The following is a 25,125-nucleotide window of genomic DNA, read 5'->3' on the forward strand; positions in this document are numbered from 1 at the left end:
AAAGTCACGTGGGTTATATAATTACATTAACCTCCCATACTATAATGCTAAATGGTTGCAGATCTATAGTTACAAGTCCTTTTGTTCAAGGCCCTCTTGGGCCAGTCTTTTGCGCTCCTGGTACAATGCCACATGGAAGTTCTGTTCGAATTCCTCGATGCCAAATGCCTCGCAGATGGTCTTGATAGAGCCTTCGTCTAGCAGCAGTTTTTCCATGTCGCTACTTTTCTCGATGTGGTCGAGCACGTTGGTCCGCACAACCACATGCTTTGCATCCAAAAACAAGTTGTGGGCCGTCTCAAGCCCAATCATCTCTAGATGGTGGTTCTCTCCTCCCTGAGGATCCAATAAATAGCGCAGATGTTTGACACCGTTCAATGCTGTGAAATGGCAGTATGCTCTATAGGCCATGTAGAATCCAGGAACGTTGGGCACCACGGGAATCAATGCAAACGGTAGTGTCAATGGCAGAAGCACCAGGTTCAGAAACATGTACTTGCGGTGGTACTCGGCACCTTTAGTGATCTCGTTGCGGAGCTCGTTGTGAATGGTTTCGCTTGATAGCAAAGTCGACGGATAATACAACGGGATCTGTTCCAAATCCTCGGCGCTGATGTCTAATTGTGCCAGCTGCTTCGGGTGGAGCTTGCGATCTTGTGGTTTCTCCAATTCGTGCTCTTTCTCGGTCTCCTGGTATTTCTTTAAATATCTCGTGATCTTGCTCTGGGACGGTATTGATCTGAAACAGGTCTCCGTCCAGGGGATTTCTTTCAAAAGTCGTTGCACCAGGTCCACCACCGCTTTGTTGACCCGGTTTTGCGACTGTTCCAGCTTGTTCCATGCTCTTGTGGCCCATTTAGTTGCCTTGGCGTCCAGGCTTTCCTTTCCGTCCGGAAGCGCGAGATCCGTGTACTGACAGAAGAAAAACAGCTTGCGGGTGGTGATGGGCAAACAAACAATGTAAATTGGATGGGCTCTGGTTTCCGCCCTTAGGGTGTCAATCAACGGGTACCGTTGTTTCAGGGATCGAATACCCACAGAGAATGGTCTAACGAAGCGCACACTCATGATTCGAGGGTTAGGCAGTGTATAGATCGCTTTCGGTGTATAGAAAGATACGATCTGAGATATTCAAAATAAATAGAATATGGATAATTAATTGATAAAGTTGCTACCACTAAAAAATTAAATCCCGATGTGCCAGACGTAGCAACTACCGTATATTTACTGGAAGTAGCCGCTGTAGAGTTGTAATGTGGTCTGTAGATGGTGGAGGGTCTTCTGGAATGATTTATTGTTTTACCATAGACACGTGTGAAGGGATATCTAGATAGCCTAGGGTTAAATTTCACACGTATTTAATATATCATGTTTTTTGAATATGAGACAGACTCGCAAAAATACCACCGATTGATATAAACGCTGACCAGCCATCTCATCAGTATCCCATCTTCCCATTGCTGACCGCCATTCTCTTCCGACTCCGCCAAATCAATGGGTATATTCCCACAACACCAAACCTGTCGTGGTGTCAAGGTGAAACAGATCCCATGTTAAAATTTCCCAATTGGTGAAACTGTTTTTGCTATATCGTATAGAACAGTCGTTAACAGTTCGCTGCAACCGAGGTTCAATCTTAGACCGCAACCAAAAGAGTCGACAAGCAAATACATATCTGGATGTCTGACTCGAACACAGCACCGGCAAGTTCGGGGTCGGGTGATAACTCGCAAACATTGTCCAGCGGCATGCATTTGGGCCCTGATGTCTTCCAAAAGACTCCCAAGCACTATCGACACAAAATCCAGCCGGTACCTGCGTACGTTCTCGATGGAGTTGTCCGAGGAGACGATACGTTCAGATCCAAGGACCGAGACCTGGCGCTGGGCCCAACTTATTGGAGCCGATTTCTGTCAACTTTCAGAGCAACAGATGCTTATGCGCCCAATCAAGTGAGCCAGACAAACAGCGACTCTGTGTTTGATAGTTACCAACTGGACCAGGAGTGGAAGGGTGAGGAGAAATTGAATAGACTTTACTATGGCGGACCGGAGTCGTCGTACATGGACTCTGGAGAGTCCAACGGGAACAACTCCGGACCGTACGACAAGACAAAATACCGGTCGCATGCCGGCTTTTGGATCTCTGAGAACAAGAAGGAATGGAAACCCTGGCTCGGAGACATCATCATGAACAATTCGTACATCCCGCTGTTTTTCAGAATCTTCACTCTATTTCTATCATGCGTTGCATTAGGACTAGCTGCCAGAATCATTGTTCTGAGCAACCATCTGAGCAACTCGGACCATGTTTCGCAACAGCCCAGCTCAATAATGGCTGTGGTTGTGCAATCGGTGGCGATTCTCTACCTTTTCTACATCAGTTACGACGAATTCACATCGCAACCACTTGGATTAAGAGATCCTCAGGCAAAGCTGAGACTGATCATGTGCGAGCTTTTGTTTGTGATATTCTCATCGGCCAACCTTGCACTCAGTTTCAACTCGCTCTACGATTCCAGATGGGTCTGCACAGACAATCAAATGTCCTCCAGCAGTCCTAGCCTACTTGGCTCCATCTGTGATCGTCAACGCACATTGGCCGCTTTCCTCTTCATCATCCTGGTTGTTTGGTGTATCACCTTCACCATTAGCATCATTAGAGTGGTGCAAATGGTGAACAGAAACGATCAAAGACTCTCTTAGCATATATATACCGCATTAAAAACCCGCAGCTACTTTTTCCATCCTTTTTTCTACTTTACACGCGAATGAATGTTTTTTGAAAAGTGAGAAAAACATTTGTGGCAAACAAACAAAGGGGACTATAGAAACGGTGTGATAAAAAGGAGTTATACCGATATATAACAACTTGTTTTCGTACCTCTAGGAAGTTTGCGCAATCATCTTGGTATTCATTAATCCCTGTCTTAGCATATAAATCCATTGAACTATGTCGAATTCATTTCTAGATCGAACATGGAAAGAGATTGAGCCGGCCATTCTTGTGATCCTTGGTGACGAGAAAAACTCATCTTTGGATTCCATGATGTACACACAGACCTATACTAAGGTTTACGATTACTGCACTGCATCCTCATCCAGAAGACCAGCCGCTTCCAGCGTCGGAGTGGGGCCTGGCGACGGATCAGTCCGTTTGGTGGGCGGAGAACTCTATGCTAAATTGAAAACCTATCTCAGATACTATCTAGAGAACCTGAAACAGAAAGAGGGCGAGTCTTTCCTCCAATTTTACATCCGTGCATGGGAAAGATATCTAATCGGTTCCACAAGATTGAATGACGTCCTTGATTATATCAACAGATACTGGGTCACCAAGGAAAGAGGAGACGGCCACAGAGAGATCTATGACATTCTGAGTCTGTGTCTTTTATCGTGGAGAGATTACAAGTTTCATACCAACCTACAAATACTCATGTCGGAAATCATGGAACAGATTCGGGACCAAAGACTTAACAAGATTGAATCTATTGGAAATTTAAGTGTGGCTATCAAGTCATTTGTGCTATTAGGATTTGACGTTAATGACCTCAAGAAACAGAACTTGTCTGTTTATATTAATGACTTCGAGAAATCGTTCCTCACGGAGACCTACAACTTTTATGCTGAAGAGTCCCAAAATTTCATCAAAGAGTACGGCGTTGTCAATTATCTTGTGAAGGCCGAGCAAAGAATTGAAGAGGAACTGAAAAGATTGGAGGAACTCAATGACCACACAAGAAGACCTCTTAACGATTGTTTGAACGAAGTTTTAATCACCAACCAGGCTGACGTCATTCGCCAGGAATTGACCCCTCTACTTGAGCAGGCAAGATACTCCGACATCAAGAGAATGCACCATCTGTTGAAAAGAGTTCCAATGACCATCGACCCTCTTCTTCAACAGTTCCAAGCTTACATCAGACAACAAGGTCTCAACGCTGTGGAGGAGTTGAAACAAGAATTCGAGGCACAACAAAAGGAACAAGCTGCATCTAACGAAGAGGATGGGAAGTCAAAAGCCAAGAAGGGTTCAGTGTTTGAGATCGATGCCAAGACTTATATTCAGACGCTTTTAAAAGTTTACAGAAAGTTCCAGGCTGTGGTGAAGGAATCTTTTGAGAATAACGAGGCATTTGTGAAGGCATTGGATAGCGCATGTCAAGCTTTCATCAACACAAACCCAATTGCAACACCAAAGGACAAGTCAAAGTCGAAGACCCCGGATTTGCTTGCCAAATATGCCGACGAGATGCTCAGAAAGAAGCCAGAAGACATGTCTGTCGACGATCTCATGACTGTATTCAAATTCATAGATGACAAGGAGAGCTTTGAGGTCTGGTACAGAAGATTCTTGTCCAAGAGACTTATGGGATCGACCATGAGTCCTGAGGACGGAGAAAGAGAGGAATTGATCATTGGCAAGCTCAGAGCTGCCAACACCCAAGAATACACTAATAAGATTACAAACATGTTTAATGACATCAGAGTTTCGAGAGATCTGGGCACTTTGTACAAGGAGACAATCATGCAGGAGTCCAATCCGAAAGAGTACGTTTCTGACCTGGAGCCTCGGATTCTTGATTCTGGTGCTTGGCAGTCTATTTTCAACAAGAGCAACGAGTCGATTATTTTGCCTCCAATGCTTATCAATACGCAGGAGAAATTTGCTTCTATTTATCAATCCAAATTCCCTGGACGTCAATTGAGCTGGATTTGGAACCGGTCGAAGGTGGAGTTGAAGGCCAACATATCGAAGCCTGGCAAACCACCATTTTCGTTCACTGTTACATTATTTCAACTGGCTATTCTGTATCCATTCAATGAGGCCGATACATTGACTGGGGCCGAGCTACTTGAGTCCACGGCCGCGCCTGTGGACGTGTTCAAGGCCAACATTGCGCCATTAGTGAAGAACAAGCTTTTGATCCAGAATCCTCCTGGAGAGGACGCGATCACGAAACCAAACACTTCGTTTACGATAGTGAAGGAGTATACCTCGAAGCGGATCAAGGTGAATTTTGCTCTTGGAGTCAAGATTACGGACTCGAAGAACGAGGAGAAGGACACCAACACGGAGATCCAGATGAGACACCACGGTATTTTGAAGGCATCGATTGTGCGGGTGATGAAAGCTCGGAAGCACTACAAGCACGAGCAGCTAACTAGTGAGGTTTACAAGATGGTTGATCGGTTCAAGCCGACCGTTGCGGATATCAAGAAAGCCATTGAGGTGTTGATCGACGAGCAGTATCTTGCTCGAGATGACGACGGTACGGGATATGAATATTTGTCATAAAATGAATGACCATTTTCACCGCAATTTTAAAAAATTATCACAAAAATGGCAGGTAGCCCGTGTAGATAAAAAATTTCATTTGTGACTAACCCAAGAGGCCAGTTTTTTTATCTTTATAAATCTTTAAAGACATGTCTACTTTAGGTAAGTAATTTGAGCTTTAAATATTGCTAACGATGTCAGAACAGTACCAGAAAGTTTCTGAGGAACAGCACAAAAAAGTGCAAGTGAATCCATATGGACCAAACCCAAGCGATTATCTTTCGAACGTGAGATCATTCCAGCTGATTGAATCTACTTTGAGAGAAGGTGAGCAATTTGCCAACGCCTTTTTCACCACCGAGAAGAAAATAGAGATTGCCAAGGCTTTGGATGATTTTGGAGTGGACTACATCGAGTTGACCTCTCCTGTCGCCTCTGAACAGAGTAGGGCTGATTGCGAGGCGATTTGCAAGTTGGGACTGAAAGCCAAGATTTTGACCCATATCAGATGTCACATGGACGACGCAAAAGTTGCTGTCGAGACTGGTGTTGATGGTGTCGATGTTGTTATTGGAACTTCTCAGTTCTTGAGACAGTACTCGCACGGTAAGGACATGTCGTACATCACCAAATCTGCGGTGGAGGTGATTGAGTTTGTCAAGTCCAAAGGTATCGAGATCAGATTCTCGTCCGAGGACTCGTTCAGATCCGACATCGTGGACTTGCTCAATATTTATAAGACCGTCGACAAGATTGGTGTGAACAGAGTTGGTATTGCCGACACTGTTGGATGCGCCAACCCAAGACAGGTGTACGAGCTTGTCAAGACGTTGAAGAGCGTTGTTTCGTGCGACATCGAGTGCCATTTCCACAACGACACCGGATGCGCCATTGCCAACGCGTACACTGCTTTGGAGGCCGGTGCCAAGCTGATTGACGTTTCTCTGCTTGGTATTGGAGAGAGAAACGGTATCACTCCGTTGGGAGGTCTGATGGCCAGAATGATTGCTGCAGACAGAGAGTACGTCATGTCCAAGTACAAGCTGCACAAACTGAGAGATCTGGAGAACCTGGTTGCAGAGGCTGTTCAGGTGAACATTCCGTTCAACAACCCAATCACCGGTTTCTGCGCCTTCACCCACAAGGCCGGTATCCATGCCAAGGCCATCTTGGCCAACCCATCCACCTACGAGATCTTGAACCCATCTGATTTCGGCCTGTCCCGATACATCCACTTTGCCAACAGACTGACGGGATGGAATGCCATCAAGAGCAGAGTCGAGCAACTGAACCTCAACCTGTCTGATGACCAGGTCAAGGAGGTCACCAACAAGATCAAGAAGTTGGGAGACGTCAGACCGCTGACTATCGACGACGTGGACTCCATCATTAAGGACTTCCACGCAGACATCTCGACCCCATTGATCACCGCCTCTGAGGGACCAATCCCGGTCAATGACGAAACCACTTTGTTGGACAACGTCAAGAGACCAAAACTAAACTAAATTGAACACACTCAATTGTGTAATATAACTAAGTATTCGTAACGTTACGTACTAGATATTTCGCTGCCTAATCTTTCTTCAAAGACGACTCGAGAGTATCGAGCTGCTCCTTCTGCTTGGCCAATTGCTCCTTCAACTTTGCAATCTGCTCGGCCTGGTGTTTCTTGATGTAGTAGTCTTCCTGGGCCTTTTCACGTTTCTAATTAGTGGTTAGTACAATCACGCAACTGGCCTGGTTAGCCACAAAAACTTACGGTGAAAGCGTCGGAAGATCCGTCAGAACGGGTGGACCCAGTGGATCCTTCACTGCTGTAGAATCTGGTCACAATGGATCTGTTGGATCTGGTGGCAATGGCAACGGTTCTTGAAAGCATATTCTAAGTGGATAATTAAAGCTAGACACTTTAAATTGCCCAATAAAAAAGTTACGCTGGTGGGGCGTCGCGTCTCAGGGCTGCGTAACGAGCCAGTTCTTAAAATTCGTCGCGTCGATTAATTAGATATATACCATTTTTTTCTCTGTCCCTAGATAAATGTCTCTTGTTGTACACCAGGGCAACACAGACCCCTTTGTGCTGCGATTGACTGGCCACAAGGGCCCAATATTGTCAAATAGGTTTAATGACGACGGATCTTTGCTGGCATCGGGTGGAGTCGATCGTAACCTGTGCATATGGAGGGTCCCCGAGTCTCCCCAGGATATCAAAGAAGAGCTCCAGTTCGAGTTCAACGTCACAAATATTACCAAGTCCGCTATCACAAGTATCAGATGGTCACAAACCAACGAAAACCATTTGTTTGTGGCGTCCGCAGACTCCACAGCTAGTATATTCGACATTGTCAAGAACCGTAAAGTCAAGACATTCCACCACAAGTCGTGCATAAACGACCTTTCGAACTCGTCAAGCGACACATTGGTTACCTGTTCGGACGATGGCGCGGTCAAGTTGTGGGACTTCCGCTCCAGATTCGAGCTGGACACAATCTCAAGCAAATACCCTGTGCTATCGTGTGCTATAGCCAAAAAAGACTACAGATTCTACTTCGCCGGAATCAACCCGTCAGTGATGGCCTACGACGCCAGAAAACGCAACGAGCTTTGCTGGGAAGAAACCAACCACACAAATAATGTCACATCTTTGAGTCTTTCGCCAGACGATTCTTATCTGCTTTCAAGATCTGTGGATAATACAATTAAATACTATGATGCCAGATTGTCGAGCAAGGGAAAACGCGCAAGACCGTACATTTTCGATGGGTCGCGCTCGTCGAACGAGGATTTCCTGATACGCAGCCAGATCGTGAAGAAACTGGACGGCAAAGAGTACGTTATCAGTGGATCCAACGACGCTCACGTGTATGTCTGGGAATTTGCCAGTCGACGTGTGGTGAGCAGACTTGACGGCCATATTGGAGCGGTCTTGGATGTTGACAGCAACAGTGGACGGCTTGTGAGCGGATCCATAGACGGATCTTTGATTCTGCGCTCGTTCTAATTCATCCGAACCGAACACTTCTTCTCCGGACTTTGAGCTTACTGAACAGCTTGACCGAGTCCGTTTTTTCTTCACTGGTTTCGAACTCGGTCTTGAAAATGTCGATCATCTCGTCCTTCAACTTGGACTCGTTCTCGGTGGTTCTGAGCAAGCTTTGTTCTGTGAACAAAGGTAGCTTCCATGTTCGAGTTTTGTGCAAGACCGAACTTTGCACTCCAGGCAGCCGAACACCGTCGTCGAACTCGTCTATTTCGTTTCCCAGATCCATCTTCATCGTGGTTTTGGAGCGCACAGGTTCATATTCCTGGTCAAACTGTTCAAACAGCTTCAAGAACTCAAATCGCATAATATACTCCTGCATTCCCGAATTATCAATCAGTTCCTTCCCCTCCTCGTCCTTATCCTGACTTCTTTTCTGGTACATCTCTTTCTCGATGGTGTTATCCAGAATGAGCGTCTCCACATGCACCTCTTTGGTCTGGCCGATTCTGTGCGACCGTTTGATGGCCTGTGCTTCCATGGTTTTGTTCCAGATCGGGTTGATGAAAAACACGTTGGTCGCAGAGATGATGGTGAGGCCATGAGACGCGAGCTTGACATCCATCACCAGCGCAATGCCGCCCTTCGTGGACGTGTCCCAAAGATCGAATTTCGTCAGGTTGTTGGATCGCTCTGCAATCTTGACGTATGTCGAATACATCATATAATTCATTCCTAATAGATCGAGCAGCTCTGTGAGATAGTACGCACTGTTTTCGAACTCGTAGAACACCAGCGATTTGATGCCCAGAAACTGGTTTTCCAGCAAACGCGACGTCAAGTACGACAACTTCACGGAAGCAGTCCCAAGAATATGGGCCTGTCTCAGGTTGGAAGCAAAGTTGCCGGCAGGAATGATCGGGTCGGGAGTCATAGAAACAGACCTTCCTGATGGAATGAACTTGATTCTTTTGGTTGGCGACCGCATCAAGTATTCCTGGGCGGGTCTCGAGCTTCGTTTCAGAGACGACGACAGAATCTTTCTTTCCTCCTTGGCAGGATCAAAGTCGTCTTTCCATTTGGGCTCGTTGTTGATCAGCTTGACGCTCTCGAGATCAATGCTGTCCTGATTAGAGACTCTGGTTGGCGCTTTTTTCCGAATTTCTCTTGAATCGTTAGAGTTCCAGTACCGGATCCAAAACTGTTTGGACGTTTCGTCTAGCTTCGTTTGGAAATCGACTTCATTGCTAACCAGTCTGTTCTTATAAAACAGCTTCTGGATCGAGTTCAGTTGCGGATAGCCGTAAACACCAACAGGGTTGCGGAAATCGTCCAGCTGGTGCTCGTAGTTTGCAACCGACATGCTTTTATGGAACATCTGGGGCAAGTTGGCTATGAAGTAGCTCATCTCGTGAACACTACAGCTTGTACGCCAGCGAGAATTGCTCAGCGCAACCTTAGCAGTGTACACAGAGTTGTCTAGAAGCTTGATATCGTTATCGGAGTAGTTTGGGTTCTTGGACTCTTTGGCATAGTTGCAAATACTTAGCAGATTCTCAATGTCCTGAATAGAAAACCCGGTCCAGTAGAACGTGGCTTTTTGCAAGTTGTTCACCAGCCGACGCAAAACAGTCTTGTTTGACGGGTGAAACATGTAGTCTTTATCTGTTCTCTCGGATGTGACTGCGTTGGTTGCAAGGACAGCAATAAATAGGTTGATCGACAACTTGTCGAAAAACGAAGGTTTGAGGAAAACCGGCTGATGCACAAGCTTTGGAAGCTTAATGTCCACCTCCACGTCTTTTTCGGAGTGCCTAACGAGTAGATCCTGCAGAATCCGTCTTAATTGATGGTCTCCGTTCACACTATTTCCCTCAAATGGCTTGATAACCGTATTCAACCAAAGCTTGCTATCATCACTCCACGGCCTCACTTTCAGGAAATTCGAAACCACGGCCCCTAGCTTGACCAGGTCGTCCCGCGCACTAAATTTCCTCTTGACCGTGTACTCTACTTCCTTTTCCTCAACATGTAAATTTGTAAGACCCGACGTGGGTGTTCCTGTTATTGTCCACTTGCGCTCGACGGCCAGCTGCTTAGCAAGAAGCACGGCCCGTGTGGACTTGGAGTTCATCGAGTGTCCTTCGTCAATGATTAGTCGCTTCCAGTAGACTGATCTTAAGATCGAGTCCTGTTTTTCTGCCTGTCTGGAGAAATAGTTGAGAGAGACCAGTAGTATGTCGTAGCGGACAATCTCATGAACACTTTTTGGCAGCTCAGCCTGTCCATGGATCTCTAGAATCTTCAAATAATTGTCCTGGACATGTTTCCGTATCTCTATTTTCCATTGATGAAACAGGTTATCAGGAACGACAATGAGACTGCACGACGAGAGATACAGCTGAGTGGTTTCCATGGTAGCCAGCTGATTGAACCGAGTAGTGTAGTTGGGGATTTTGAACTCAGAAACCTCAAAGCTGCCGAGATTCTCCTCTAGTTTTCGCACACAGGTTTGTGGTAGCTCGTTGTAATACTGCTTCCATTCAATCGAGTTCTGATTGATGAACCGCGCACAGGTCTCTAGCAAACTGCGAACACGTCTGCTTCGCGAAAACGAGAGCTGTCTGTCTGGGATCTCGGAAACCTGGTACTTGGAAACACATATAAGTGCTAAACAGATACATGTCTTTCCCAATCCCATTTCCTCGGCCAAGATGCCACCTCTAGGGGTCGAGTAAAGACTTGGCTTGTTCGTGAACACAAAGTCCTTCAAGCTAAGATAGTATGTTCTGCCATTTCTGCTGAATTCAAGCAGATCAGGTGCAAGAACTGGTTTCACAACAAGTTCTTTCTCGAGCATTTTTGCAACACTTCGTCTTTGGTAGTTGTACAGCTCGCTCTTCATTCCCGGTATTTTCCCTAACAGAATGTCGTTAATCAATTCTCTATGATCGTGTTCCATGCGATCGTATGCAACTTTCGGTGAGTTTAAGCCGCTGTAGATACTTATAAGTCTCGCTTCGGGATCATTACTCACCGAGTGCTCTTGATGCTTTGTATACGAATCTCGGTTCAGTAGTCTCTTGATATGGTAATGGATAGATTCTTGAATGAGGGAGGAGCCCAGTTTGTTGAATCCGGCTGGTTTCTGGCGACTCATTGAACTAAACAACAAAACTTGGTGTGATCTGACATGAGCTACGAAATCCCGATCTGACTTGATATTCCACGCAGACTCGCTATAATCCAGTGTTCTAATCAGATTGGTCATGATCTTGTTGTACTGTTTCTCGTGCCATGTGGCAACCCGCCTAGCTCCAACGAAATTCGTGCGGAAATGCTCGATCAAGTCGCTCTGTTCATTGTCCTGGGGAAGAACGTACACTCTTAAGATAGTGACAGTCGACCGAAGAGTTAAGTAGGTGACCCGCAAGTGGCCTCTATAGTTCAGATATTTCAAATCGTTTAGCAACGGACTGAGCCATACACCGGGAAACAACTCAACGTCCCCCTGATAAGGCAGCTCCAGCCAAGACCACCCGTCTGGAGCAGTTAGACCGTATGTGACCAAGCTGGGCCGGTCATACAGAAACAAAACTCCCAGCGGAACAAATTGGTCAAGATCGTTGGTGACGGCTGTCAATTGACCTAAGATGTTAGCATGTTCCATGAATCAGCAACACGGTAAAGATTGATCGCCAAATTATTCTAACCAGTAATGGTGGCGGGTGTAATTAGGTGATGAAAAATTAAAAAAATAAGTCTCTTCGGGAAAAACGTTCATCATGTCGAATCGGATCGTGCCTTTGTCGAAGACTCCGAAACTCAAACAGTTGGCAAAGTTGCAGTGCAATATTTTCAGAACAACATACAATCCACAACAACTCAGAACAGAGGCCCACATACTGAGAAAGCCTCTTAAAGGACAAATTATATCCAACTACTATGGACCAGCCGACTTCCCAACTCCGTTCCAAATCGCCAAACTATGGAAATCGGACGACTTTAGACTTGTGATCGAGAAGGAAGACTACAGACAGAGAAGAGTTAACATGCTTAGAAAGAGAGGTAAAGGTGCTCCAACCAAACAGAAAGGTCCCGCCGACGCAAAGAAGAAGAAATAGAATTACTGTACATATTGGCTTATTAATCGATAGGAACTCGGTGTTATTATACATTAGAACAGTTTTTTGTAGTCAAAGCTTCCAAAAACCTCTCCCAAGACGATTTTGCGTGCAATTTTGATAGGAGACACGCGACCCCATTGATCCAGAACGTCTGCAAGACCCAGCTTGGTACGGTATCCTTGGGACTCTTGTAAATTAATTAGGTTGAAGTTCAGCATCGACTTGATATGACTGTTGAATATCTCCTTCAGGCTCAAAGGTCTGGCCATTAGTTTGAAGCAGAATGCATCGCTTCCGTTGGATTCGTATTCGAAGACAATCCCCCCCGGAAGTCGTTCTTTATGCTTTGCTTTGAGCAAAAGAGCCACTATCGGAAGGTGATTGAGCGTGACAAGCACAAACTCCAGAGCCGTGGTGATCAACATCCCGACTATTCTTCCGGAAACAAAACTTAAATAGAACGCAACCACGGTTGGTAGCAGATACACCAACAGGGTGAATATGATGATCCCGAAAAGAAGCTGGTCAAATTCGTAATTGTTGGAGTCTATTCTATTTCTGAGGATGTTGTATTTCTTGCCGTAGAACAGTCTGAACAAAGAGCGTAAGATATGCGATTGCCAATTGAAGACTCTTGTAGACGAGAAGTAGAAACAATGCAGGTGGAAAGTGACTATGCTCAAACAATCAAGGATTGTGGCAATCAGAAGATTGAACCCTCCAAATCTGGTGAGCACTGTGACAAGCTTCAGAACAGTTGAAGAGTTTCTGGTAAAGTATTGGAGCACAAACTCGTTCCAAAAGTCAAGCACCCACATGATTAGTTCACCAAAAAACTCTGCGAGTTCGTTATTCAGTTTGAAACCTGCTGGAGAGTTCATCAACCAATGGATCAAATTGACCAGAAAGCTTTCAAATCCAATGATTGTGCTGTTGATTCCAATATGCAGTTGGTCGTGGTATTTGGATAGTAAAGTTGACGTTATTATTCCAAGTAGCAGATCGTTTAAAATTAGCCACAGCGTGTTGTAGAGTTTGATATATGCTCCAGGCGAGAATTTCGTTCCCTTGATAATGAGGTCTTCTGTTTCGAGCATCGAATTTCGCAGCTTGAGAAACTGACACGGGAGATATTGAAACTGTTTGAGCCGAAAATTAAGTTGGTGGAACAAAAAGCTCGAGGAGCTAAGAGTGATGGTTCTTTCTGGGTCTGAATGCTGCCATAATGGGTAGTTGAGGATGAATATTAGGAGACCACACAAGGGCACTATGGTGGTCTGGTATGTTGCGAGCACCACAGAACCTATCCAATTGAGCAGTGAACCTAGCAATTTTGAATATAGAGGTCTACTGTTGCTGCCTGAGTGTAGTAGTTTATATCTTGAGTACTCGGTAAGATTGATGAACTTTATCACTTCCTTGAGGTTTGTGAGTTTTGGTCGACTGTCGAAATGCAAACATAGACGCGTGCACGTGTTTTCTGGGTCGGGAATTGTGTCAAGAACAGGCTCAGTCCAAAAGATGTTCACGGCAATGTGTTTTATCGAGTAGTATTCGAGTTTCCTCGACAACGGCGGCTTGAACAAAATCAGGTTCTCGTTTTGTTCCATGACGGGTTTTCCAAACTTTGTGTCAAACTTGAACATTCGATAGTTCATGTGGTGGAAGTTGACAGTGCCAATGATTTCCAAACACAGGTTTGGCTTGTTGGACTTGAGATTGAGTTTTCTGAATTTTGAGTACTGAACAAAATCGATCACCACCACCTTCTCGTCCACTTTGTAACCGACAACAACCAAGTTGTCGAGGGGTTTTGGTTTGAGAAGATCTGTGGGCCAGAAAATGGAGGTAATTGGTTTCTGCATTGGCTAGTGCTGTCTATTGAGTCGCGACAAAAACAGATTCAAATACGATCAGGACAATGGAAACCACACCACCCGATATAATAGTCAACTCTCAACAACACCAGTTATGATAAGCGGCTTGGCATAAACAACGGTATATAAAAAAAATATACCAAAAAATTACAACTCCCCTTACGCAGCTGCTGGCGCAAGATTGACAAATGTATGTATTACTTGACTTGAATTTTTCTACTAACAGATAGAGACAAAGCAGTATCTAAAATCACCACGACTCAGTGTTCTCGGTCTGCTCAGCACCCTCAGCAGCCCAATCAGCAGCAGAGGAAGACTGAGCCCAGTCAGCGTTAGTTGGCTCAGCAGTCCACTCAGCCTCTCCGGTTTCAGCAGCAGCCTCGTCAAGGTCGGCACCCTCCTCGTTCTTGGCCTCCTGTGTTGGCTCTTCAGGGTCTCTGTAGAAGTACAGATCTGGCATAACAGCCCATGGCTCTTCTCTGTTCAAAAGGGTACCTCTGAGTCTCAAGACTTCTCTAGCGAGCAACCACCAGATCAAACCAGTGGAGTGCTTTCCCTTGTTGTTACATGGAATAGCAACATCGATGTACTCAGCTGGAGAGTCGCAGTCGACCAAAGCGATCACTGGGATGTTGACGTAAGAAGATTCTTTGATAGCTTGAGCATCGGTTCTTGGGTCTGTCACGATGATTAATCTTGGCTCTTTGAAAGATCTGGTGATGTAGTTGGTGAACGAACCTGGAGTGAATCTACCAGCAATGGCAGTAGCACCGGTGTGAGAAGCAAACTTCAAGACAGCTCTCTGACCGTAGATTCTCGAAGAAACGGCAACAACGTCAGCTGGGTTTGGAATAGCAGCAATGATTCTTGCAGCCAAGACAATCTTCTCCCAGGTCTTGTTAACGTTGATAATGTTAACACCATCTGGTCTGGTCTTGAAAATGTATGAGGTGTTGTGAACGTTAGTGTTCTTGGAGCCCAAGTGGGCGTTGGCAGCAATCAACAATTGCAGATCCTCCTGAGTGAGAGAAAAATCAGCCATCTTGAACAGGTATTGGTTTAACTAACTGTTGATACAGGTCTAGTTTTAAAAAATTTTTCGAAATGAAAAATTCACCACCACGGCGACTGCCCAGTCTCTGCGCGGCCCAACCACCAGGCGCTGTTCGCGGTGGCCACCACGCGAAAAATTTCATGGCGGGCCAGGGTTGGTGCGAGGAGGCTCTGGAAAATCGTCTGCCAATTTCTGACGGGGAAAAAATATCCTGTCCCGTAGGACCTCAAAGACCTAGAAATAATCACGTGATACACCACCTCCGAAATTGAGAATTTGCCGAGCCGAATTATTTAGCCGTCTGGTGCACAGAGGTCGCCATTATCGGTGATCGATTAGATTATATATGTTTTGGACCTGATTCAAACCTTCGATCAAATTATTAATTCTTTTCGTGTCATTGGACAATTGCATTATCAACTATCCTATCATGTGGGAATGGGTCCCACGACTTCCATCAAAAGAGGTCTCTGACCAGACAAAGGCACTGAGACTTGCGACAACTGTAAAGTATGGGTATATCACTTTTATCACAACTGTGGTGGTGCTTTTGCTTATTCCTTACTGGAGCCGCATTTCGAAACCGATCATTTTTGGAATATACAGTCGAATCGTCTCGAGGTTCAAAAGTCTGCGTTTCCGAAGCAACTACCTAACATTGAACCTAGAGGTGATCAAATGTATTATGTTCTGGTTATTTGTGCTCACAGTTTTATCGGGGCTTGAACTTCATTCCGATATCCAATTTTTAGCCGCAAGGCTTGGAAGAGTCGCCACATACTGTCTGCCGACGATATTATTCCTCACTCTCCGGCCATCACCCCTTCCTGATACCCTGTATCTGTCTCTGCTACCAATTCACAAATGGCTTTCGAGAATTATCATTTTTCAATGCATAGCACACACGGCACTGTACGTGTGGATTTTCGTAAAACGTGACACGATCCCAAAAATATGGAAAAGAGACAACCTTTACGGCATCTATGCCTTGATTGCCTTCGTGCTGATCTTCCTCACGTCTCTGCCAAAGATCAGACGCAAGTTGTACAACTTATTCTTTGCATTCCACTATATCTGCACCTGGATCTCTGTTCTCACACTCTATGTCCATGTGAGACCTTCCATACCATATTTGACCACTCTGAACGTTGCAATATTACTCTACCAGATCTATTACAGATACAAAATATCCATAATTTCCACTGTGGACGTTGCCCAATTGTCTTCGAATCTTTTGCTGGTGACCGTCCCCAACTCGGCAATTGCCTCCAAATCGTTTATTCCAGGCTGCCATCTCCGCATGATTGAGTATGAGGAATCCAATTTTTTCAAACAGCTTTGGAGAGTTGTGTTTGCCCCAGTGCAACATCCATATACCATTTCAACTTTGCCAATCGACCAGGAACAACAACTTATTGTCCGTAAGGGGAAATTCGATATCTGTCCTGGTAAAAAGTACATTATCACCGGAGCATACTTGCCATACCTCAACTTCATGAAACCGGTGAAAAGTCTGAACCCACGGTCGCTACTGTTCAATACCGACGTTAAAAAGTGTCTGATTGTTGTTGGTGGATCTGCAATTAGCTTTGCCCTACCGATACTGAGAACATTGAGTTATAACGGAGTGGTCGTGAAGATCATTTGGGTTCTGAAGGACCACGAGGATCTGAAAGTGCTCGACTTTTATCAAAATATCCTTGTCAACGACGATTGTATCGATATCTTTATCACTGGAAAATACACAGGCGAGGAAATTTTCAACTTTAAACGTGCTGTTCGCGAACTGCATCGTTTCAACAGACAATCTGAGCTCATAAACCAAGAACAGATGCTAAGCGGCAGCTATCCTCCGAATTACCACGAGAAATCTCCGTTGTTCCAGCCAAAAACCTCCTACAGTGCTACTTCCAGCGACACTCCAGAATGGGAGCAAGAACATATGACTCTCAACAGCAAAATCGGATACATCCCTATCAAAAACCACTACGAAGACACGAAGTCGGGATATAATGCAGAAGACGAGGACAAGTTCGAAAACGTTGATTTGGATCTCGAAGGAAAGTGTCGGAGTCCCCAGTCTACAACCGCCCGCAAATACTCACTTTTTTCCGGAATTTTGGATATACCTAAAGCCGTTCCCGAACAAAGAACTCCGTCAAACGTCTCACAGACCTTGTCTTCGGGAATATACGACGATCTAGCTGACTACTGGATCCTCAAGGGACTTCCATGTCGGATCGAGTTTGGCCGTCCTAGACTAGGACTTTATTACTACAACTGGTGCATTGGATCGTCATGCATAGGCCCACTTGTTGATTTGAAAAGCGGAGAATCTGTTTGCTGTAACGAGGTCACACTTGAAAATAAACAACAGACGCTGCAGTACAAAAAATCCAACGGCCAAATGCTGGGATCCAATCCTCAAGACGACCTGTTCCTCAACGAGCAATTCATGAGAAACAGAACAGAACGGTTCCAAAAACGGGGCGGCAAACTAGACGAAACAACGCTTGTCGTGGGTGCTGGCCCTACTGGACTGGTCAACAAGGTCCGACTATGGGCAAACGACTGCGGGTTCCAGTTCCACGCCGAGAGCTTTAGTGTCTGATTACCCCACGAGATTTCCAAATTTGGCAACCGAGATCTGCACTGCCAGAAGTTTTTTACGCTCGCTTATTTATTAAAACGTTAACGCTAGTTGGTAAAATTACGTCCTCTCAACAAGTCTTTGCTTTTCATAGACCGTTGCTTTTCACTCTTATTTGCTTCTCAACACTTGCTTTGCTAGTTGCTTTGTTGCCTAATCACCAAGCCTTACAGATAATGAGCTATAGACAAACGAGCAGATATGGATCACAAAAATCGCACAGAAGCCACAACTACACGACCAAAAACGACTTGAATTACGACAGCATAACCGATAGATTTATTTCCACGCTGGAAGATAACGGAAATCAGGGGTATTATCGTACTTTTGTGACGAAATCCTCTGGCTTCCAGCCCAAAGCCGGAGAAATCAGCAGTCCTATAACTGGCGAGACCGGGTTCTTTGACAACCCGTTTTTGATCAGGGACGATAATTTCCTAATCAGATCGAACTACGACACTTCTGTTAGACAGTCAAGAGCCATGGTCGAGGACGATCTGACAAACCGGTTTGACGACATGTCGCTAGCCGAGGAACCAGAGATAGAATCAACTCAACGAGAAGATGCCAGTTCTCACAAGGTGAGCGTGGCCAAAGCACTTGGTTTCAAAATCAGATCGCGGATCTTGAACTTTAGGCCGTCCAAAAGCTCGTCCCCAAGAAGAAAGATGATGGCAGACATGATTGAAAACAAACAGCCTGCACCAACAGATTTCAACTCCCCGACAATAACGAGTCCGTCCAGCTTGGGAGCATCTGCCAAAGAGAAGGTGAAGACCGAAGTCAAGTTCAAAGTCCTTGACGCTCCAGGGCTCCGAAACGACTTCTATGCCAACGTTGTTTCTTGGGGAAAAAAGAGCGATAGAATAGCAGTGGGGCTCGGAAGTGTAGTTTACACATGGAACAACAAGTCTGGAACCACTCCGTTGCAAACCATGGAAGAAACTATTTCTTGTGTCTCGTATAGTCATGACGATATTCTAGCAGTCGGTACTAAAACAGGAAGACTGATGATCTATTCTGAAAATTCAAGAACCATTAATACAACTTCCATCTTGAGACCAAGTTCTGGGATCTGCTGTATATCTTGGATCAAAGGAACCAAGTCCTTTTTCGCTGGTGATGATTTGGGAGACGTGACTCTTTACGAACTGACAGAGGCCAACGAATCTGGGAATTTCAAGCTCAATGTGGCTTGCTTTTTCAGATGCAACGAACAACAGATATGTGGAATCGATATAAGTCCTGACCGGAAACAAGTGACTGTTGGCGGAAACGACAACTGCTGCACGATCTGGGACATTTCTGATCTGCAAAGACCGACTCTCAAGTTTTGTCTTCCTCACCAAGCTGCAGTGAAAGCCATAGCTTATTGTCCATGGATGCCTCATCTATTAGCAACAGGGGGCGGGTCAAAAGACCGTACCATCCGATTCTGGCACACAAACACAGGAACGTTGCTCGACAAGATCCCAACACGAGGTCAGATCACATCTCTGATCTGGTCCAAGTCTAGGAAAGAAATCCTGGCCACATTTGGATTTGGAGACAACACAGAAAATCCGGTTCTCATTTCTGTTTACTCGTATCCATCCATGAAACTGCAAGTCAAACTCACGTCTAACTCAAACATCAGAGTTCTCAGTGCTGTTCCTTCGCACGACTCTAAATCGATCTGCACAGCCATCAGCGACCAGTCTGTCCGAATTTATTCGATTTGGAACTCCAAATACGATCTAACAAATGGAGAATACGACAAAGGTCTGTTTGGTAGCGAGCTCATTGAACTGGAGGAAGGTGTCGACAGCAGCTTTGAGAAAATTAGGTGACTGATCTATGCTCAAAGTCACTGCGCAACGCAATCTGTACAATTAAGTAGCACTCACATGTTTTCTAAAGTTTTAAGAAGGAATTCCTTCAAACTCGTTTTGTAGCTTTCGTTTGAGCACCCGTCGCCAATGCTTCCGGTTTCTATGCACAGGCAATCTGTCTACTTGAACAAGAACAATCAGACAGAACAAAACAAGCGCAATCACCGATGCAGGACTGATCATCTCTTTGAAAATGCGCCGAGAAACAATATGTTGATAAGGACAAAGAGCGTTTGGGCCACCATAGACCCAGCAGTTTGAGCTCGAAAGAGAGTTCAGATTAATCCATACCCCGTGTGTATCCGAAGGCAGTATTTGCGACAGACTCAATTGCTCGTATGGTGTAGAAGGAACAGGGAAGAAATAATTTCCTTCGTCCATACCAGCACACGCATCGTCAGCCTCAAAATACGAGTATTTGTCATCTGTTAATCTGAAATGTGTTCTATTGCCTTGTAATGAGCATGCAACCGGTAATTTGAGCTCACAGGAAACAGCCTTCCACCCATTAGGTGTTGAAATAGCACATCTATTAAGGTAATCGTCATCTCTGGCTTCTGTAGTGTCATTTGTGTTTTGCTGGTGATGAGAGTTTGAAATAGTGGAGTTTGGCTCAGAAGCTTCCCATGACCAGTATGTATAAGGAAGAAGCAATGAAATGTCTGAAATATCTGCGAGAGGTTGTGTAATGATGGCTGAATATCCACAAACCAGATCGGATCTGAAAGACTCGTTATTATAAGGGTGTTGCTCGGTATCATATGCAAATTGGAACGATGATGGCTCCACACACTCGGTATCTTGTGACTCGGACATCTTGATGGGGATTGTCTTGTTTGCTTCGTAGAAAAGATTGAGATCGTTGCTTAGGTCATATGAAGCGTTGTGACCTAAATTGTTTGACATAATCACTGGAATGATTCGAAGTTGGTCCCCAAATAAGTAGTAGTTGAGAGTGATGTTTTCCAAAGTTTTGTAGTAGTAAGGATTGGCCGCGTACATGAGATTGCTGAATGTTGTTGCGAGCCCAGTCTCGCCGGTTTTATGGTTTTCGTCGGAACTCGAGGTGGAATAGAGATTCAGCAACAAGAACATGATATTTGCGTTGAGATTTGTCTCTGTAATTGAGGTGAACTGATTTATGCGGGTAAGTAGTCTTGTGATGTTGAAATCGCTCGTTCCATTGAACCCAAAACTGGCTTCATTGGAAGTGAAATCTGCCAAGCCCCAGTCTCCGAGATCCTCGTTATAGTACAAATTGAGTTCAAACGCCTGAGCACCCACATCCATCAAGGACTCCATGTAATCGAGCGAGGTCGCGTTGTAACCGTAGTTGTTAAACAGGACCGTGTTTAAATTCACCCCAAACACTGCTGAATTTAGTATCGTTGTATTTTTCATCACGTCTCTTTGCGCTCTCAGAGCAATAGCCCTCGTGGACGACATCTGCTGCCAATCGGCCAAGCACGGAACGACAAATAGAAAGAGCAAACACGAAATCAACATCTCAAAGGTTACTCCATACTAGTGAATGAAAAGCTATAATATTGGGGCTGTGCAAGTATATTTTAATCCGAGTATTAGCCATGGACTATCTTCCGGACGTTGCAGAAGGGGTGCTTGGACTGTCGTATTTCAAGAAATACTTCGACAAGGCCAACGAGGTTGTCAATTATTCTTTCATTGACGAAATATTTCACGTGAACCAGGCAGAAGAGTTCTGGAACGGTAACTTCCATGTTTGGGATCCGAAGATCACCACGCCCCCGGGACTTTACTATTTGGCATACGGATGGTTGAAAGCTACGGGATTGGAATTCACACTTGAGAATTTGAGATTGCTCAATCTTGTGGGCGGGGCGGTTTTGCTTCTCACAACGTACTTTGTCAAAAGACGGAGTAACCGTGGTGTTGGTATTCTTTCACTATTTTCGTCTCCATTGTTGACCATTTATTACACGCTTTTCTACACAGATATATGGTCTTTGGTGCTGGTGCTTCAATCGTTTGTGATTTCATCTTCTTTCGAGCCTAGTCTGTTGACAGCCACCAGTGCCTCGCTTTTCGGCTTTGCAAGTTTGTTCTTCCGTCAGACTAACATTATTTGGCTAGCATTTGCACTCGCCGTCATGATTGACAAATTGGCCAAAAACCAGTACAAAGATGTTCTCACACAGGATATCTTTGTGTTTGTCAGGAAAGCATTGACCAGCTGGGGTATTGTGTCGCCGTTCCTAATGGTGTTTTTGGCCTTTGCCAATTTTGTCATTCAAAATGGTGGCATCACCCTCGGAGACTCTGCCAACCACGTTGTGGTGCCACACCTGACCCAGGTGTTCTACTGCTTTACTTTCCTCACATGTTTCTCGATTCCCCTCTGGCTCTCGCCGAAATTCATCGATGGCTACGTCCAGTCGTTGGTTGCAAGAAAATACCTCGTGCTCAACGCGTTCTGGTTTTTCTTGATCTTCTTCATTGTTCAGAACTTCTCGTTTGTTCATCCGTTCATCCTTGCAGACAACAGACACTATACCTTCTACATTGTGAGAAAGATCCTCTTCAGAACAGAGTACTCGAGATTCTTTCTTATTCCAGTTTATCATTTTGCCTCGTACACCGTCTACAAACTGTTCACCAAAAACAACTCGAAAGTGCTCTACCTGGCCTTCCTGGCATCTGTGGTGTTGACAATTGCCCCATCTCCTCTGTTTGAGCCACGTTACTTCATAGTGCCGCTTGCGTATTGGAGACTGCAAGTGCAACCAGAACAAAGCTACTCGGCCCTGAGACTCGCTCTGGAGTCTGTCTGGAATTACTGGTTTTCGAAATCATTGTTTGATGTCTATTTCAATTACGTCTTCCAATGGGAAGATCTTCCAGACTTGCAACGTATCATTTGGTAGCCACAGACTGTTCATACTTGTTCATGATTTTAAGGAACAATTCGTGAGCTTTTTTGAAATCCTCAAGCTCGTTGTAAACTTGACAACTGTATCTCACAAACAGATCAGTCTTGGTAACACTTGGCGGAACGTAACTGTTCTCGGCAAACATGTTATCCGCAATGAACGTTCTGAAATACACATAATTTTCTTTAATATGGGCCAAAAGTTCTTCGGAAATAGGAATCTTGATATTCACCATAGCCGTTGAGAGAGTTTTTGTTGAGTTTTCAAACGGATCATCCTTTCCAAGTAAGTTCAATACCTCGTCTGCGAGTTTCTTACAGTATTCGTGGATCTTTTCTTCTCCTCCACAAACTTCTTTTCTAAACTTGATGGCCTCTTCGACACACAGGTAGGACGAGTAGTTGTTGCTTGCCACAAATAGGAATCTCTCGTAAAACTTCTTGCCCTTGTAAGCGTGACTCAATGGCAACGGCTGGACGAAACTCTGATGTTTTGGATCGACATACAAAATGGCAGCTGCTCTAGGCAAAAAGAGCCACTTGTGAAGATTGGAGGTGAAGAAGTCCGGCTTGATCGCATCCAAGTCGAGATCGATCAGTCCAACGGAATGTGCACCATCAACAATACTAAGGGCACCATATTGGCGACTCATAGCAACCAGTTTCTCAAACGGCACACGCACACCAGGCATAGAAGTGACCGCGTCGAAATAGCAGTACCTGTACTGTCCTGTCTTGAGCTCTGCCTCGTACAAGTCCAGAACTTCCTGGTCTTCCATTGGGTAGTTTAGCTCTATAACCGTGGTTTCAAAACCAATCTTTTCGGCCAAATACTCGATGTTGTTCTTGCACGCTTCGTAGATGGTGGACGGAAACAATAATTTATCTTCTTTTGTCAAAGGAAGAGATCTCAAGGTGGCACCCACACCGGTAGTGGCGTTCGGAACAAAAGCCAGATTCTCGAAACTCGTGTTCACAAATTCGGCTATCACTTTCAGTGACTTCACCATCGCTGCTTGCTGCTCCTGGATAGTGAACTGATCTGGGAACGTGAGATCCTGCAACATGAACTCCTTGTACTTCTCCCAAACTGGTTTGGGAACGGCTCCGTACGATCCATGATTTACGGTGTTGTTCTCTGCCCCTAGGAGGAATTGCTCCTTTAGTTTATGTCCAAACATTATTATGTGTTGGATGATAAATGCTCCTGAGTATTTATATGAACATTTTTTTTACAAAATCCGTGCGGCATATCTATGAGCCGATCGATAAAGCAGATCAACGGCGTGAGTCATTTTAAGGGTTTTACTGAAAACAACATTTGTTTCAGACGTTTTTGATAAGATAGAACAGTCATAACGCCGTGAATTTAAGATACACTTGAAATACTCCTCTGATTAGTGTTTTGTGCCGTGCTTGTCTCCCCCGCATATATTACAGAAAAAATGTCGTTTACAATCTTTTTCTTTAAATATTTGGGCACCATTTGTTTTAACAATGTGTATACTATTGAGTTCTGTTTTGCATCCTGATTATCCGTTGATATTGATCTCAAATAGAGACGAGTATTTCAGCAGAAAGACCCAGCATGCCGCGTTTCACCAAGACAATCCGTCGTTGTTATATCCAAAAGATCTCGCAAGACAGGAACACGGAACTTGGATTGGAATCAACAAGAACGGGAAAATCGCAGTTCTACTCAACTACAGAGAACCAAAACTGGGAGATTGCGTGGGAAAGATATCAAGAGGAGCCATTCCGATCGAATTTCTCCAATCAGACTTGGCCCCAGAAAAATGGGAGCACGAGATCGGTTCACAAACAGAGACCCTGCAAGACATTGGAGGCTTTTCGTTGTTATTTGGCAAAGTGAACGTGGATCGGTCCACAAACGGCGCACAACCATTGCGAATATTTTCGAATCGGTCCAACGCCTGCGAATCTGCATTCAATACATACAAAACGATCGGCATGTCCAACTCCAAATACCACGAGCCGTGGCCCAAAGTGCATGTTGGTACCGAATTGCTCGAAAAATGCGTGAAATCCTCGGTGGATGAGAACTGGTCCCAGGAACAGCTCATCGAACAGCTGTTTGCTATTTTATCTACAGCTATTCCGGAGCGCGAGAAATGGAAAGACATGTCATACAACGATGCGTTTGACTTGCTTCCCAACAGCATCTTTATCCCGCCGGTGTGGTCAGACGCCGCAAACGATTACTACGGCACGCGAACCCATACCATCATCATGCTAAACAAAAATGGTCAAGTCACCTATATCGAACGCGACCTGCACACGAGCCGTAATCTGGACGAGGCTCCACAAACAAGAAAATACGAATTTAGTCTAGAGAATGACGACACATGATGATCTCG

At 45.0% G+C, this 25,125-nt stretch overlaps 25 protein-coding genes across 25 annotated transcripts; 12 read left to right on the top strand and 13 right to left on the bottom strand.

The window, feature by feature from the left end:
- Positions 1 to 69: 69 nt before the first annotated feature.
- Positions 70 to 1,068, bottom strand: OGAPHI_000099 (uncharacterized protein; the record flags this gene model as incomplete). The annotated part of the gene is made up of 1 exon (XM_046201723.1): positions 70 to 1,068. One exon carries the CDS (start codon positions 1,066 to 1,068, stop codon positions 70 to 72), a length of 999 nt encoding a protein of 332 aa, XP_046065028.1.
- Positions 1,069 to 1,679: 611 nt separating this feature from the next.
- Positions 1,680 to 2,705, top strand: OGAPHI_000100 (uncharacterized protein; the record flags this gene model as incomplete). Its single annotated transcript, XM_046201734.1, has 1 exon — positions 1,680 to 2,705. The coding sequence occupies one exon, from the start codon at positions 1,680 to 1,682 to the stop codon at positions 2,703 to 2,705; it is 1,026 nt and encodes a 341-aa protein (XP_046065029.1).
- Positions 2,039 to 2,708, bottom strand: OGAPHI_000101 (uncharacterized protein; the record flags this gene model as incomplete). Its single annotated transcript, XM_046201745.1, has 2 exons — positions 2,039 to 2,363; positions 2,569 to 2,708. 2 exons carry the CDS (start codon positions 2,706 to 2,708, stop codon positions 2,039 to 2,041), a joined length of 465 nt encoding a protein of 154 aa, XP_046065030.1.
- Positions 2,709 to 2,952: 244 nt separating this feature from the next.
- OGAPHI_000102 (uncharacterized protein) lies at positions 2,953 to 5,298 on the top strand (the record flags this gene model as incomplete). Its single annotated transcript, XM_046201756.1, has 1 exon — positions 2,953 to 5,298. The coding sequence occupies one exon, from the start codon at positions 2,953 to 2,955 to the stop codon at positions 5,296 to 5,298; it is 2,346 nt and encodes a 781-aa protein (XP_046065031.1).
- OGAPHI_000103 (uncharacterized protein) lies at positions 4,161 to 4,898 on the bottom strand (the record flags this gene model as incomplete). Its single annotated transcript, XM_046201767.1, has 2 exons — positions 4,161 to 4,600; positions 4,856 to 4,898. 2 exons carry the CDS (start codon positions 4,896 to 4,898, stop codon positions 4,161 to 4,163), a joined length of 483 nt encoding a protein of 160 aa, XP_046065032.1.
- Positions 5,299 to 5,474: 176 nt separating the features above from the next.
- OGAPHI_000104 (uncharacterized protein) lies at positions 5,475 to 6,785 on the top strand (the record flags this gene model as incomplete). Its single annotated transcript, XM_046201778.1, has 1 exon — positions 5,475 to 6,785. One exon carries the CDS (start codon positions 5,475 to 5,477, stop codon positions 6,783 to 6,785), a length of 1,311 nt encoding a protein of 436 aa, XP_046065033.1.
- On the bottom strand, positions 5,574 to 7,159 carry OGAPHI_000105 (uncharacterized protein; the record flags this gene model as incomplete). Its single annotated transcript, XM_046201789.1, has 3 exons — positions 5,574 to 6,714; positions 6,875 to 6,972; positions 7,040 to 7,159. The coding sequence occupies 3 exons, from the start codon at positions 7,157 to 7,159 to the stop codon at positions 5,574 to 5,576; spliced, it is 1,359 nt and encodes a 452-aa protein (XP_046065034.1).
- Positions 7,160 to 7,281: 122 nt separating this feature from the next.
- OGAPHI_000106 (uncharacterized protein) lies at positions 7,282 to 8,194 on the bottom strand (the record flags this gene model as incomplete). The annotated part of the gene is made up of 2 exons (XM_046201800.1): positions 7,282 to 7,759; positions 8,076 to 8,194. 2 exons carry the CDS (start codon positions 8,192 to 8,194, stop codon positions 7,282 to 7,284), a joined length of 597 nt encoding a protein of 198 aa, XP_046065035.1.
- Positions 7,319 to 8,281, top strand: OGAPHI_000107 (uncharacterized protein; the record flags this gene model as incomplete). The annotated part of the gene is made up of 1 exon (XM_046201811.1): positions 7,319 to 8,281. One exon carries the CDS (start codon positions 7,319 to 7,321, stop codon positions 8,279 to 8,281), a length of 963 nt encoding a protein of 320 aa, XP_046065036.1.
- A 1-nt stretch (position 8,282) lies between these two features.
- Positions 8,283 to 11,930, bottom strand: OGAPHI_000108 (uncharacterized protein; the record flags this gene model as incomplete). The annotated part of the gene is made up of 1 exon (XM_046201823.1): positions 8,283 to 11,930. The coding sequence occupies one exon, from the start codon at positions 11,928 to 11,930 to the stop codon at positions 8,283 to 8,285; it is 3,648 nt and encodes a 1,215-aa protein (XP_046065037.1).
- Positions 9,064 to 9,390, top strand: OGAPHI_000109 (uncharacterized protein; the record flags this gene model as incomplete). The annotated part of the gene is made up of 1 exon (XM_046201834.1): positions 9,064 to 9,390. One exon carries the CDS (start codon positions 9,064 to 9,066, stop codon positions 9,388 to 9,390), a length of 327 nt encoding a protein of 108 aa, XP_046065038.1.
- A 115-nt stretch (positions 11,931 to 12,045) lies between the features above and the next one.
- On the top strand, positions 12,046 to 12,384 carry OGAPHI_000110 (uncharacterized protein; the record flags this gene model as incomplete). The annotated part of the gene is made up of 1 exon (XM_046201845.1): positions 12,046 to 12,384. One exon carries the CDS (start codon positions 12,046 to 12,048, stop codon positions 12,382 to 12,384), a length of 339 nt encoding a protein of 112 aa, XP_046065039.1.
- A 53-nt stretch (positions 12,385 to 12,437) lies between these two features.
- OGAPHI_000111 (uncharacterized protein) lies at positions 12,438 to 14,252 on the bottom strand (the record flags this gene model as incomplete). Its single annotated transcript, XM_046201856.1, has 1 exon — positions 12,438 to 14,252. One exon carries the CDS (start codon positions 14,250 to 14,252, stop codon positions 12,438 to 12,440), a length of 1,815 nt encoding a protein of 604 aa, XP_046065040.1.
- OGAPHI_000112 (uncharacterized protein) lies at positions 13,063 to 13,419 on the top strand (the record flags this gene model as incomplete). Its single annotated transcript, XM_046201867.1, has 1 exon — positions 13,063 to 13,419. The coding sequence occupies one exon, from the start codon at positions 13,063 to 13,065 to the stop codon at positions 13,417 to 13,419; it is 357 nt and encodes a 118-aa protein (XP_046065041.1).
- Positions 14,230 to 14,958, top strand: OGAPHI_000113 (uncharacterized protein; the record flags this gene model as incomplete). Its single annotated transcript, XM_046201878.1, has 2 exons — positions 14,230 to 14,235; positions 14,491 to 14,958. 2 exons carry the CDS (start codon positions 14,230 to 14,232, stop codon positions 14,956 to 14,958), a joined length of 474 nt encoding a protein of 157 aa, XP_046065042.1.
- OGAPHI_000114 (uncharacterized protein) lies at positions 14,515 to 15,306 on the bottom strand (the record flags this gene model as incomplete). The annotated part of the gene is made up of 1 exon (XM_046201889.1): positions 14,515 to 15,306. The coding sequence occupies one exon, from the start codon at positions 15,304 to 15,306 to the stop codon at positions 14,515 to 14,517; it is 792 nt and encodes a 263-aa protein (XP_046065043.1).
- Positions 15,307 to 16,003: 697 nt separating this feature from the next.
- Positions 16,004 to 17,929, top strand: OGAPHI_000115 (uncharacterized protein; the record flags this gene model as incomplete). The annotated part of the gene is made up of 1 exon (XM_046201900.1): positions 16,004 to 17,929. One exon carries the CDS (start codon positions 16,004 to 16,006, stop codon positions 17,927 to 17,929), a length of 1,926 nt encoding a protein of 641 aa, XP_046065044.1.
- A 215-nt stretch (positions 17,930 to 18,144) lies between these two features.
- Positions 18,145 to 19,797, top strand: OGAPHI_000116 (uncharacterized protein; the record flags this gene model as incomplete). Its single annotated transcript, XM_046201911.1, has 1 exon — positions 18,145 to 19,797. The coding sequence occupies one exon, from the start codon at positions 18,145 to 18,147 to the stop codon at positions 19,795 to 19,797; it is 1,653 nt and encodes a 550-aa protein (XP_046065045.1).
- OGAPHI_000117 (uncharacterized protein) lies at positions 18,543 to 18,905 on the bottom strand (the record flags this gene model as incomplete). Its single annotated transcript, XM_046201922.1, has 2 exons — positions 18,543 to 18,765; positions 18,865 to 18,905. The coding sequence occupies 2 exons, from the start codon at positions 18,903 to 18,905 to the stop codon at positions 18,543 to 18,545; spliced, it is 264 nt and encodes an 87-aa protein (XP_046065046.1).
- Positions 19,798 to 19,869: 72 nt separating the features above from the next.
- Positions 19,870 to 21,345, bottom strand: OGAPHI_000118 (uncharacterized protein; the record flags this gene model as incomplete). Its single annotated transcript, XM_046201934.1, has 1 exon — positions 19,870 to 21,345. The coding sequence occupies one exon, from the start codon at positions 21,343 to 21,345 to the stop codon at positions 19,870 to 19,872; it is 1,476 nt and encodes a 491-aa protein (XP_046065047.1).
- Positions 21,346 to 21,425: 80 nt separating this feature from the next.
- On the top strand, positions 21,426 to 22,742 carry OGAPHI_000119 (uncharacterized protein; the record flags this gene model as incomplete). Its single annotated transcript, XM_046201945.1, has 1 exon — positions 21,426 to 22,742. One exon carries the CDS (start codon positions 21,426 to 21,428, stop codon positions 22,740 to 22,742), a length of 1,317 nt encoding a protein of 438 aa, XP_046065048.1.
- OGAPHI_000120 (uncharacterized protein) lies at positions 22,074 to 22,671 on the bottom strand (the record flags this gene model as incomplete). The annotated part of the gene is made up of 2 exons (XM_046201956.1): positions 22,074 to 22,495; positions 22,617 to 22,671. The coding sequence occupies 2 exons, from the start codon at positions 22,669 to 22,671 to the stop codon at positions 22,074 to 22,076; spliced, it is 477 nt and encodes a 158-aa protein (XP_046065049.1).
- On the bottom strand, positions 22,732 to 23,928 carry OGAPHI_000121 (uncharacterized protein; the record flags this gene model as incomplete). Its single annotated transcript, XM_046201967.1, has 1 exon — positions 22,732 to 23,928. The coding sequence occupies one exon, from the start codon at positions 23,926 to 23,928 to the stop codon at positions 22,732 to 22,734; it is 1,197 nt and encodes a 398-aa protein (XP_046065050.1).
- A 316-nt stretch (positions 23,929 to 24,244) lies between these two features.
- On the top strand, positions 24,245 to 25,117 carry OGAPHI_000122 (uncharacterized protein; the record flags this gene model as incomplete). The annotated part of the gene is made up of 1 exon (XM_046201978.1): positions 24,245 to 25,117. One exon carries the CDS (start codon positions 24,245 to 24,247, stop codon positions 25,115 to 25,117), a length of 873 nt encoding a protein of 290 aa, XP_046065051.1.
- Positions 24,451 to 24,930, bottom strand: OGAPHI_000123 (uncharacterized protein; the record flags this gene model as incomplete). Its single annotated transcript, XM_046201989.1, has 1 exon — positions 24,451 to 24,930. The coding sequence occupies one exon, from the start codon at positions 24,928 to 24,930 to the stop codon at positions 24,451 to 24,453; it is 480 nt and encodes a 159-aa protein (XP_046065052.1).
- Positions 25,118 to 25,125: the final 8 nt, after the last annotated feature.

The sequence above is a fragment of the Ogataea philodendri genome, assembly GCF_020536065.1.
Source record: "Ogataea philodendri strain CBS6075 chromosome Unknown scaffold17, whole genome shotgun sequence".
In the NCBI taxonomy this organism is placed as follows: Eukaryota; Fungi; Ascomycota; class Pichiomycetes; order Pichiales; family Pichiaceae; genus Ogataea; species Ogataea philodendri.